General features: G+C 33.9%; 1 protein-coding gene across 2 annotated transcripts in view; it reads right to left on the bottom strand.

Annotated features, from left to right (window-relative positions):
• Window positions 1–1282: 1282 nt before the first annotated feature.
• Window positions 1283–14122, bottom strand: part of uif (sushi, von Willebrand factor type A, EGF and pentraxin domain-containing protein uif) — a 152048-nt gene continuing 139208 nt past the window's right edge. For both annotated transcript variants that reach the window (XM_074171664.1, XM_074171665.1), the window contains 3 exons: window positions 10243–10583; window positions 4858–5183; window positions 1283–2702 (listed from right to left, as the gene is read on the bottom strand). In XM_074171664.1, coding sequence (XP_074027765.1) covers window positions 2671–2702; window positions 4858–5183; window positions 10243–10583 — 699 coding nt within the window. In that variant the 3' untranslated portion in view covers window positions 1283–2670. The remainder of the gene's footprint in view (window positions 2703–4857; window positions 5184–10242; window positions 10584–14122) is intronic.

Raw genomic sequence — 14122 nt, 5'->3', positions numbered from 1 at the left:
CCGGGGTGGACCGGATGTTCACGTGGGAGTGTTAAAGTGGAAGTGAAGTTTAAGGACCCCTTTATTCACGCCGGTATCCAGGCCGGGGTGGTTCGGATAACCACGTAAAGGAGTCATATATGTGAATTAAAAAATCAGAAGGTCTCCCGAGAAGGAGGCGATCCAATAAATATATACGTAGTAAATCAAAATGTCTCCTGATTAGAAGGCGACATTTAAAAAACACATTGTTTTTTTTATTGTAAAAAGTGTGACAAAAAAGGGGTGGCAGCATTGCTTCGAGCAAGACAGCTGCGCTCCTCCCGACAAAGCTTCTGTCAAATTGATGTCAATTTGATAGGAGGAGCCTGGACAAATGCGCTCGAGGGAGTTCCGTGGTGGTCGTGGTAGTGGACGGACGTGCTGATAACGTCCGTCCACAAAGAAGGTACGCGGATGCCATGTGCTATCGTGGGGCTCCGTTTTGTGTTGTGTTGTAAATTGAAATGTGGAGTGTCTGAAAAATTGATGAATAAGTGGCTCCTTTTATTCACGCCGGTATCCAGGCCGGGGTGGTGGGGGCTATATATGTGAAAAATTACCAAAAGGTCTCCCAAGTAGGAGGCGACTTCAAAAAATGAAATTGTTTTTATGTTAAAAAAAAAACTAGCGTTTTTTATATATTAAGTTAGAAAAAAATGGGTGACAGCATTGCTTTGTGCAAGACCGCTGCGCCCCCCGACGAAGCTCCTGTTAACCAACAGGAGGAGCATTGGTCATATACGCCTGAAGATAGGAAGCAACGACCATCTAAAATAGAGAGAGAGAGAAATGCGCCCGAGTGGGAAGCAACGTCCATATAATTAGAGAGAGAGAGAGAGAGATACTAGATGGGTTTGCTTAAATTTTCTGTATGCATATACTAATTAGGGAAGTCATCGATTATAATACCAAGAAGTTGGCAATGCTCACCGGTTGGTACTTTAAATGGTTGGTTTTTGAGTCCCCTGATCATTTAATTGTATGAAGTTCGCAATGTAGATGGATGTATCAGCCATTTTGGTGGTTCGAGGATCAGAAATATTTTTACCTATTTTTACTAGTTTGTTGTCTATTAGATAGGATGAAAATTTTGTTCTGCCAAAAACTATATAGGGTGTTTGATATACCTGAACTTGTCGTTTTCGTCAGCCTATCTTTCAATAATACCCCCACTATTTTTGAAAAAATACATATGATTGAAATTGGTCGAAAGTTGCTTAGAATATTGGGATCATCTTATTTCTTTTAGAAAAAAACTACATATATGAATCAAATTTATTTTCAGTCATTCTTAAAAAAGTATAAAAACTATACATTCGTTGTCATCTTCCTTTCCATTCAACCATAAAAACAGTCACTCTTCTATATAAAATATAAAAATAATTACAAAACTATAACAAATTATATCTATAAATATTACAAAAATTAAATAGTTCATTGTATATAAATATTCATGTTGTACAAAAATACAAAAATTTGCAAGGTTTGTTTCCCTTGAGATATATTGAATGTCAACAAGTGATTTCCAAGAAATATGAATTTTTTTGTTTTCAAAAATATAACATTTCTGTTCATGATATTATTATTACTGAGTAAATAATGTTTTTAAACTATATGATTTCATTCTTGTTTCAGAGTGAAAAAATGTTCTCACAATTAACATGAGATATTGATAATCACTTATTGAATTCATAAATTGAAAGAATTTGTCAAAAAACTTGTTAGTAGAAAAAGAAAATAAAGAATATAATGGCGATGTATTTCATCAATAAATTTCTACATACAAAGTAAGAATACCTAAACATATAGATATATACATTAACAAACTGTCATTCATTCTCTTGACATATCTTTTCTATAATCCGGTCAAGAGGACGAACAATGTAGTCTAGAACTGGACATATAATTAAAGTAGATACAAGGGGTTATCGTTGAAACTTGCAATACTGCAAAATCGAATAGGTTTTCGTGTCTTGAAATATTTAAGTTAACTTGGAGTTCCATCAAACTAAGGAGCCTCACCTGATTATATAATTAGCTGATAAATATTGAAATTCTCAAATGAAATATTATGATCAATCAACTTTTTTCACTTTGTACTTTTTGGATAAAGTACAATATTGTCCCTTCTGAAATTATTACCAGTTAGATCGTGAATTTCATGTTATGAAATTAAAGAGCATTTCCGGTAAATATTGAAATTCAAATATTTATTTTATTTAAGCGAAATGTTCAAACATTTCATAATTGTTTATTTGATTTAGCCATTAATCTTCATATACGAGTATCTACATTGGACGGCAGTTCATAATACAGTTAGATACTTAACAAAAATAAACACTCGAAGTCTCACAGGATCTGAAAAAGTCTATTTCGAATCTATGCACAGAAGTCCATGAGAAAAAATTAACGGCGGGGTATATGATACTTGAATAGGCCCTCATTCTCCTATATGACCAGATAGTAACAGTATTCTCTCATTATTCTTCTTTTTTTTTGTCCCTTCAGGATCATATACCCCTTCGATCTCACACATTTTATCTATCATAAATTAACATTTATATGGTACTTAATACTTAATGTTAACAAAAAATATTCACTAGATATTCGTTTGCTACTTGAGCATTAAACAGAAATGACCAGATTAGTTCATTGACCCTCACTTTCACTGTCACTTTTATCTGAAAAAGTTAGTACGTTAGTAAGGGCGCGTATACACTAGGCTGACGGAGACAGACGAAAAGTAGCGATTTTGTTCGAACATTTTGATGATAAAACAGTTTTATTCGATCTGGTCAGTGGCCCCGATTCTATTGTTGGATTTTTATCCTTCAAAAGTAAATGAAATCCCTGTTCCATAAGAGAGGAAAAATGTTTGCAGATGACATAGTAATAATATGAAGTGATAGTTATATCCGAGAAATTCAAATTAACATATGTTGAGGGACAATGAAATTTTCTTTAGTTTGTGATATGTTTCTAGAAGTTTCCAGTTTGCAAAAAAAAAAAACACTCCGAATCCAGGACTTCACTTTTACAAACTCAACTCGCTAGATATTGCTCCATTGGAAGGATTTTTATATTGAAACACTCTTCTAAATGGAATGACTTCTAAGAAATCGTATCAACTTTTATCAATTAAATATTCCTAAGGAAACTAATATTTCGAATAAGATAATAATGAAGAAGTCTGTTCCGATTGCCGAACAGATGAAGTGATCAATTATCGACACAACATGATGGCTTGAGAAGTGAATAGAAAAGAACAGATAGAATTTGTTAATCTGTGTGAAACCAAATGTCGGTTAGAAATTACTACGTTCCAGAGCCAAACATTTGATATTCATTCAACTCATTCTACTGCAGTAACACAATTATATTTCGTAACTCAACACAATTTGATATCTTTCCTGAATCTTTATTCAAATTACTGAAGCTTAGCCCGTTCACCGAACATATGAAATCCGTTTGTAGAACAGATGAATTGATCAAGAGGTTTACAAATTTAATTTCGTTAAAAAGTTTCAATATGCACAAAAATTGTCGACGCAACATACCAACATAAGTGATTTTTTGAAAGGAACCGTGATTTTGTGAATTTATTCCAGTTTGAACATATTCAAAAAAAAAAGGTTAATTAGAAGTGAAAATGTAACTGAAGAAAAAGACATACTCATAATACTTGACAGTCAAAAAAATAGTAATTATCATAATTGTGTACATAAAGACACATATCGGAGAACATTACTAAGTTTTAAAGCAATAAATAATTTTTAGCAATTATTAAAAATTTTTGTTTATTAAAGTTTGACAAGTTTTGGGTAGTTCATTGTATCTAGATTAATACCTTTGAAAAATAGTTGAATTTCACATTTTTTTCCAACTTCCCAGAAACTGCAATGGTTTATGCAGAGAATTGATTATACAAGAAATATTCATATATAAATATACTAGCCTTTACCCGCGGTTTCGCACGCATTTATGCCATTAAATAAGTGTCAGTACAATAGAAATGAATCAATATGAGACCTATATTTTAATGTTTGTCTGAAATTATAAATTTTTAAAATCTATTACATACAATGAAGTTTCGAAAATTTAAAATATGCTTTATTGAATTGCAACAACAAATGTTGAAATAACTGAGTGGCATCTAACCATAAAAATGACACCTAACCTAAAAATGACAGAAGAAAATAACAATAAATATAGATTTGAATAGGATGGCGACCGTTGAATATGATTTTGATAGTCAGGTTGGCGGGAATTCGGTCAAAATGTTGAAGAAAACCAATTTCTAAATTGTCGACGTTTCGAAACTTTATTGTTTCATCTTCAGTACTCTGAGGTATAAGAACAAGACAAGAACGTCGACAATTTAGAAATTGGTTTTCTTCAACATTTTGACAGATTAATAAACCTCTGAAGAAGTCAGCTACTCGTGCTGGCGAAACGTTTCGATGCAGTTCCAAACTACGACAGCCTTTAGACCCGAATGAAAATAGTGACACTGAAAATATCGGCCTCGAAAGCCTTAACCAATTTATCACTCCATATTTTTTTACTGATCGCCATCCCTCTGTATGTATAACAAATGATTTCGAAACTATTCATGAACTAAACCTTTGACACCTACATTATACATTTTATTTAGAAGAGTTGTATGGTCCACGGTATCAAATGTAATTCAAGTACTTTTCAATACCATTGCAATAATATTATTTAAAATGATGTTGAACTGAAACGCAGTTTTTCGAATAGTCTCGCTACTTTTGTGTACCCCCGTCCGAGCTCTCCTCGCGTATTTTTCTCAACAAAATTCATCATCATCGTTACCTTTTTTGCCTGGATAGGCATGTCGTTTCAGCCTATCGTACAAATCGTCTTTGGTGCCGTATATGCTGGCATTCGATCTGGCTAGGCTGTTCATCTTGCCATTGGCGCCGTTGTGGAGGCTCTCCTTCATGTAGGTTTCGTTGTAGAAGTTCGGCATCTCCCAGCCGTCTTCTTCGTCATCGTAGTAATGCGCGTATGTCGAGTGATGACTGGGAGCTATGCTCTCGGCATACGGGGTCGGAGCGCCATAGTAGAAGTTCACTTGGGAACCGTTTTGGTCGGTGGCCGGGGTTAGCAGTTTCTTGGGTTGTTTGCGGCGGTTAGCTCTGCAAAACAATTTTTTTCAGATATTTAGTAAGAACAATACGGTGAATGTTTCAGGTTCATACTTCCATTATATGTATAAAAAAAGTTTCAACATATTTGAAATCTATGAGAAAAAAACTAAGCAGTAAATGAAGAATTCGCGTTACTGTTCATATCAGTGTATCACGTGTAGCACAAAGAGCAGTTTTTTACAAAAGAGCTTCTAGAAATATTCAGATAGCAAGTAGGTGTGCTAGTTCTAGAGAACTATCCAAATTTCTGAGAATATTAACTCTCCCGTGCATTTATATACTAGATGTTGATCTTGATGAAATTGGATCAACAATCGTTTATGGCTTGAACAAAAATATGTATTTCATTGGAAATTCAACTTTGTTTGAAATACCAACTCATAGACTGGCTAGATCCGAATCAAGTTCCATTGTTATGGGTTAGGTTAGAACAGTATGGTGAATGTTACAGGTTCGGACTTTCATTATCTAGAAAAGGTTTCAACAGATTTGAAATGAGAAAAAAAAACAGTGAATAAAATATTTGCGTTACTGTTGTATTCTCATGCGAAATTTTACTCAACAACCTTTTACAACATATCTGCTTGTGATGTATCACGTGAAGCACGAAGATCTGTTTTTTCACAAAAGAGCTTCCAAAAATATTTAAATAGCAAGTGGATGTGCTAGTTGTACATAACTATCCAAACTTCTGAGAATATTAACTCTCACGTGCATTTATATACTAGATGTTGATCTTGATGAAATTGGATCAACAATCGTTTATGGCTTGAACAAAAATATGTATTTCATTGGAAATTCAACTTTGTTTGAAATACCAACTCATAGACTGGCTAGATCCGAATCAAGTTCCATTGTTATGGGTTAGGTTAGAACAGTATGGTGAATGTTACAGGTTCGGACTTTCATTATCTAGAAAAGGTTTCAGCATATTTGAAATGAGAAAAAAAACAGTGAATAAAATATTTGCGTTATTGCTGTATTCTCATGCGAAATTTTACTCAACAACCTTTTACAACATATCTGCTTGTGATGTATCACGTGAAGCACGAAGATCTGTTATTTCACAAAAGAGCTTCCAGAAATATTCAAATAGCAAGTGGATGTGCTAGTTGTACAGAACTATCCAAACTTCTGAGAATATTAACTCTCACGTGCATTTATATACTAGATGTTGATCTTGATGAAATTGGATCAACAATCGTTTATGGCTTGAACAAAAATATATATTTCATTGGAAATTCAACTTTGTTTGAAATACCAACTCATAGACTGGCTAGATCCGAATCAAGTTCCATTGTTATGGGTTAGGTTAGAACAGTATGGTGAATGTTACAGGTTCGGACTTTCATTATCTAGAAAAGGTTTCAACATATTTGAAATGAGAAAAAAAACAGTGAATAAAATATTTGCGTTATTGCTGTATTCTCATGCGAAATTTTACTCAACAACCTTTTACAACATATCTGCTTGTGATGTATCACGTGAAGCACGAAGATCTGTTATTTCACAAAAGAGCTTCCAGAAATATTCAAATAGCAAGTGGATGTGCTAGTTGTATAGAACTATCCAAACTTCTGAGAATATTAACTCTCACGTGCATTTATTTACTAGATGTTGATCTTGATGAAATTGGATCAACAATCGTTTATGCTTCGAACAAAAATATCTATCTCATTAGAAATTCAACTTTGTTTGAAATACCAACTCATAGACTGCCTAGATCCGAATCAAGTCCCATTGTTATGAGTACTAGACTATTTGGAAAATTGTAGAATCGTATCAGAGAAATGTCGCTGAAAGAATTCAAACTATTTCTTCCAAGTGACAAAGCCTACTTCTCTACAGAAAAGATTTTCTGAATAATAATAATAATATTGTTTAGTCAAAAAAGTTCAAAATTTTACAATTGAAGTACATAAGCATATTTGATAATTGTTGAATAAACAACGGCATCACTGAAACAATATAAAAAATATTGCTTATATGTGATATAGCCAACATACAGAATAATTTAACGAAATAATATTTGACGAAGTACAAATATTACATAGACAAAATACTAAGATAAAACATATATAATAATATTAATATAATATAAGAATAATAATAATCATAATCATAATACAGACACGTTTCAAAATAGATTACCAAAATTCGTCGCCGCAATGGAGATATACAAATTTGGCTAAAAAAATGAAATCTTCTATAACTGCAACTGATTCATTATGCTATGACATGCATTTCTATTCATTTCAATCTATTCTTTTAGTTTTTGTTTGAAAGTAATAAAATTCACAACGTTTTTTATGTTTTCAGGTACTAAGTTCCAGATCTTTGGACCTAAAAAACTACTATGTCTCTGTCCAATCAATTTTATGCATTTTGGAATCAAAACATTACAATTTTTTTTCCTGGTATTATAATATTATTATAGTTGTCTCACATCCATAATTCCTGCTTCTTTATATAATTTTTCTATTGAAAATTTTCGTGACTTCCCTAGAATAATTTTCAGAATTTTTTTTGGACAATATTTGTGCAATTCATATTTGTCTCGTTAACTCCCCCCCATCCTAGGATTCCGTATGATAACTGTGACTGAATCAGTCCATAATAAAGTGTTTTCAGATGGGGAATATCGAGATTTTCTTCCTAGTTAGATATGACATTTGAGAATCCCATCTCACATGCCGATCTATGATCAAATCTATATATTTAATCGAAATTGCTTCCGGAATGTGTGTGTCAGGAAGTGAAAGGTAGGTATTTGGTTTTATTTACATTTAGGGTAAGTTTATTATATTGAAACCATTTAGTTATTTGTTTGAAGTCGTTTTCTGTTTTTGATTTCAGTTGTTGCCAGGTTTCTGCACTGTAGAGCATCACAGTATCATCAGCATAGCTGATAATGAAACCTTCAGTATTTTGTTCGAGTAGACTGTTAATATATATGGTAAACAACACAAGGCCTAATACAGTGCCTTGTGGGACTCCAAAAATAATTCTTCTCGAACTGTTTACCACACCATCAATGCTCACATAATGTTGGCGATTGGTGAGGTAGGACTTCATTAAATCATATGCTTTACCTCGCATACCGATGGACTCAAGTTTTTCGAGGAGTTTTTCGTGGCAAACGGTGTCAAATGCCTTAGAAAGGTCGACAGAGATGCCCAGTGATGGCTTTGAGATATCTATTGATTTATATATGGAAGTAGTAAGTCTATATATTGCATCTTCTGTCGACCTTCCTTCTCGGAAGCCATATTAGTTATCTGATAAGAAGTTATATTTTTTTGAGAATTGCACTATCCTTTTCTTTATAACTTTTTCTAAAATTTTAGTAATGCTAGAGATTTGCGAAATGGGTCTGTAGTTGATTATTTGAAGTTTGTCCCCATTTTTATATAAAGGTCTGATGACACCAGTTTTGAAAATGTCTGGAAATAGTCCGTTTGCGAAGCAGTTATTCATCATATATGTTAACGGTTCTGCAATGAGATCACTTATGTTTTTCAATACATCTGCACTTATATCATCATGAATGATTCACTATACTGTTCAATTGCATGGTACAGTGAATAATTTATCATACAGATATGTTGTATACAATTATATGATTTCAATAAAGTAGAAATTCTAAAATGACATATTTTATATTTTTTTCGTAGGTACATATTTTTTTTTATTTTCACACATTTCTTACTGTGTGTATTTTCTAGAATGTTATCCAATTTGGTACTGAAGAGCCTTGGGGCAAGTGTCTTAAGGCGAAACATTGGTGTATACCAGTGAGGGTGACAGTGATCCATGTAAGTGAAATTTATTACCATTCATTTAAAGTAGAACTCATGTGAATGATATCTGATTTTTTATTCCACAACGAATGTTTGAAATACAAACTGAGTAGAGAAAAGTATCTTCTGTATAATTCAGTGTTCATATAGAAGAAGTATTTGTTTTGAAAGAATTTTTTTCTTTCGTGTAATTCAATGTTTATATGAAAGTAGTTGTTTCAGGAGGACTCTCTTTCAGTTTGTGTCTGAAAGTTTCTTCTTTGCATGATCTACACATCCATGTATAGAGTTACTTCCTTCCTTTCCTTGGAAGATTCCCTCATCCTTGTTTTTTGTATCAAGATGGAGTAGTAGAAAGCCAAACAGTTTCTTTCCCAAAAATTATTCACTCCTTAAATATTCCACAACTTAATAAATTATAGGCCTGAAGAAGCTTGGCAAAGTAAAGCAGAGTTTTGATTTTGATTTTTGAATGAGAAACTCCGTTAATCCATTTTCCTATACAAATTGTTCAAAACTGAATTTATGAATACGACAAGTTACTGAATAATTGGACTCTCAGTAATCTATATTACGCAGTAACTTTTCATGGTGAACTTTTCAGTTTGCCCTTTATTACACTTCAAAATATTCTCTATTTGTTTTTTAGATCGTGGAGGGTTAAATACTCAAAAAAAACATCAAAAAATTAATGGATATAGTTTTCTCAAAAGGAACAGGTTAAATAGTATCTTCTTTTTATGATAGGGACACTCAAGATTGGTATAAGAAATTAATTTCAGTTCATGGAGAAGTCAGCTAGGGATTAGCCCAAAGATTCTAAAAGGGCAGAAAATCCTATCCTTCTTATTGTGATCACAGATAACTCAAATTCTAGTTCCAGTGTCAGCTGTCAGTAAATCAGCCCAGTTCAATCTAAATAAATGCGAGACTAAAAATGTCTCCAATTTTTGTTACAGACACGTTGGCCACCTAAAGTATCGTGCAATTTAACCTAGAGTCGCGAAGACTTTATTCTGAGGACCAATTTCTTTCGCCAAGGATATTGAGAAACCATACCATTTAATTATTCAACATGTCTGGTATTCTATTTATTACATACTGTAATGAAAGAGATAACTTAACTTCTTTGTATAATCAAAGATGAGTAATAACGTGTTTAGGCATGTCCATTGACATTTGGTGGTGTAGAGTTCCACCTGTACAGATTTCTGCTATATGACAAAATTCGAGAGTGAAATTCTTACCTTGCGCAAATCATCCATATCAACAGTACAATGAAGATTATTAGAATAACGGAGGCGGCAATACCACCAGCGATATAAGCGAACTCCGATTTCTCGTGGCAATGTTTTCCTGTAAAGCTGCCGATGCACCTACAGGACGGTTGACCTCTGACGTCTTTGACACAAGTGCCTTCATTCTCGCAGAAACCATCACAAACATCGATGCAATGATAGCCAGTACTGTTGAAGCCTGGCTTACACTCGCACTTGAAGTCGCCAGTTTCAAGATTCACCAGACAGAATGCGTTGGGGTCGCAATGTATCTCAGTGTCACAAGGGTTCACACATTCAGCTTTGCTCGTCTGTGGAAAGAGAAGAAATGTTACTTAATCATTCAACTAATTATCAGAAATACACGAAAGAATAACAGAATGCTATAAAAATTTTTTCATTATCTCAATTGATGATGGAATGGTACATGGTTCTTTATTGTTTTCGTTGGAGTTCAAAATTTTCTTTCCAAACTGAGTAGGTACATGCAGATACGTTACCATGAATTTTCATCAAGTATCGGCCAATTTCATTCCAGATAATCATTACGCAAAATATGCCATTCATATCAATCTTAAGATGACTGCTTGCCAATGTTCAGATAGCTATAAGTTATTCAGTTTGTATTTGCGAGAAACAGAAAGTGAACAACTTCCGTACTGTAAGGTATAAAAATTAACAAAATGAAATATCGTGAAGTCAATACATTCCTGTTTTTGAAAAAAAAAATTAACGATGAGAACAAATTTGAATTGTAAGATACTTTTACGTGGTCTGTGCTTTTTCAGTTTCAATTTCAGTTTCAAATATGAAATACTGGACAGCTGAATTCAACGGAGATAAGCGTCCAGGTCATCCAAATGAGGTTACCACGCCAGAAATGACCGATGAGTGATCAAGATGAGAGAGCTGAAGCAGTGTATATTTCAACTGAAAGGTTACTTAATATTTTACTTAGTGGAAGTTATGTCAGGTGGTGCCGCGACTGCTTCTGTCGACAACAAATGCGTTCGGCAAACCACCTCAAAGTAGTTCCTTGCTATGCTATCTTATGAAGCTGTCTTTCCTACACCATGCTGTAGTACTTTAGTATACCATGTGATAATAATTTCCTTGCAAAATTTTATTATTTCTATCTTGCCTGAACTTTATTTTATGTCTACATCATTGTAAAAATTTCAAACTAAATATTCCTACAAATTGAAACTGCTTTTGATGTATGTAAGTGCGAGACATCATTCTATTTTATGATCATTTGCAATAAATACTTTATATGTCATTGAATAGCCATTTACGATACATGGACCCACTTCGATACACCAAAGACCAAGAAGCAATTGAATCTCTGGACTGCTCAGCAAACCGTAGCTGAAGAAAACCAAGGTCATAGAAGGTCATGGCTGCAGTATTTTGGGATGCTAAGGGCATAGTAACATCTGATACCTTCAAAAGATAGTATGAGGTTGTTTCGAAGGTTTTGTTCGTTTTGTTGTTTGTTTTTGTAGCTCCACATCTCAACAAATATTCATTCTACTGTGTCGTGGTATATACTGATGGATAGAGAATTTTGTGCTCTATACATTGATGCTGTCCATTTCACTGTCAGCTCGTAACTATATGATGTCGTTGAACGATTTTCTGCCAATTTTTCTCTACGAGTTCAAATTGACGTATTCAAGAAACACTTTATTGTGAGATTTCCTGTAAACAGTTTTACAAAAACACAACACGTGTTTCGCCATACAATGGCTTCTTCGGGCGTGTCTTCCACAGCGACAGTGGTTTGGTGGTTCAATTTTAACCAAAGCGCTGCCGAAACAGCCCGAAAAATTGCCAGGTATTTCATAATGATTGTGTTAATGAACGCACTGTTCGACGTTGGTTTACAAAATTCCGTTCCGAAGTGGTAGACCTACAGTAATACAGGACGAGGATTTGAGGACAGGTGGTGAACATTGACCCATCACAGCCCTTGCGGTTTTTGATGCTTCAAAATGTATTGGAAAGATCAAAAAGCTTGAAAAATAAGTGCCCCATGATTTGAACGATCGACAGAAAATGTCACATTTCGAGGTGTGCTCTTCTTTGCTCTTGCGCAACCAAAACGATTCTTTTTTGGATCGGATCATCACGTGTGATAAAAAGTGAATCCTCTACGACAACATGAGATGTTCGGGTCAATGGTTGGACACCGATGAGCCACTTAGACCACTGTATTGTGGTCAGCGGCTTGTGATTCACTATAACTTTCTACAACCGATCCAAACGAAATATACCAAAAATTGTTTCAGCAGTAGCTGGCATTGGTCAACAACACAAATCACCGTCCGAAATTTAAACGAATTGAGTGTCGTAGTTTGGTCTCACCCACCATACTCCCCAGAACTTTCCCCAACCAACCACTATCTTTCCAAGCACTTCGATAACTTTCTCACCGGTAGAACCTTCGCCAATCAAGACTAGGCAAAATGGCCTTCGTCATCTTCATAGAATCCCGATCATCCAATTTTTATGTTGACGGAATTATTGAATTTCTACTGAGATATTACAGTTTTAAAGTATTCTTAAAAACAGCCAAAACTTTTGAAACAACCCAATATCATGCAGAGTTTCTGGACAATTTTGATGATGATCTGAAGTGAAAACGACCACATTTGTTCAAGAACAAGTTCTCTTTCATCAAAATAATGATCAAATCCTAAAACTCGTGAATTGATTTGGAGTTGATGTCATTCATAGAAGGCATTTGAGATTGATATCAAAATTTTGATTCAAAAACTATTTAGCTTCCCTGCTCTATTTAGCTTTACTGGATTACTTTATTTAGATACTTATTCAATAGACATATCAGTATGTTGAAATGGGTAGCCATAAATGGGTGAACTTATTAATATATTGACGATCTTATGAATCATTTTTTTCAAAAATTATTGTATGTCGATGACTTCAACATCTTTAAGATAATAGACAGTGACATTGATTTAATTTTTTAGTGGTTTCAAGATAATCAAGATAATAATCTCCAATCAAATATTCCGAAAACTATTCACAACATGACTATTCAAAACACCATTATCAAGAGATGTACAGAGATCAATGAGTTGGCGCGGCATTATTTTTTATTACGAACTGATTTTCATGGCGTATAAGGACGAAATGATTTCCTCAGCAAACAGATTTTATTAATTTTTAGGGTTACAGAGTAGATATTTTGATAATATTCACTAATCATTTAGTTTGTGGGGATTTGTCGTCCAAAATCAATTTTTTAGTACCTACCTCGTATCAATTCTAGATATAACTGTCCTTTTATTGTGACAACTATCATACCTACTTATTAAGAAAATCACAAGTTATTTGGTGTTTATAATCTGCTTTTTACTCGTGTGACGGATATCGATTGTATATAGTGAAATTGTTTAATTTTTTTTATTCACTCTTTTTCGTCTTATAGGGAGCATTGCCTCTAATTGGGTGTTTTACCTGTCTGAAATAATGATCTATCTATTTGATAATGTACAGTGACGGCTCGTGCATTGGAGAACAGGTGAGGCTTAAGTCATATAGACTATATACACACAGAAAAGCCCGCCGGAGGCGCGAAAATTTTTATGTTGTTGCACGCTTTGCTTAATACTAAAGTTAGGGCATGACAATGCGTAAAAAGTGCATGAGAAGCTATGGACTTTATTTTAGTTTGTAAACCATTTAAATGGCCGGTCATGACCGCAGCCCCATCAAAGGTTTGCGCAATTAACTTTCGCCTAAAATTATAGGTGTCACACGTACGAATTAAAAAATTAAACAAATCGTCAGCTGTGTGCCCAGATGAAACATCATGAAAACCCAT

This window comes from Leptinotarsa decemlineata, unplaced genomic scaffold, assembly GCF_025532065.1.
Source record: "Leptinotarsa decemlineata unplaced genomic scaffold, Ldec_3_MD MMD2_tig00000026_RagTag_RagTag, whole genome shotgun sequence".
Taxonomy (NCBI): Eukaryota; Metazoa; Arthropoda; class Insecta; order Coleoptera; family Chrysomelidae; genus Leptinotarsa; species Leptinotarsa decemlineata.
The sequence above is the reverse complement of the archived record's forward strand: the minus strand, read 5'-3'. Positions and strand labels throughout refer to the sequence as shown.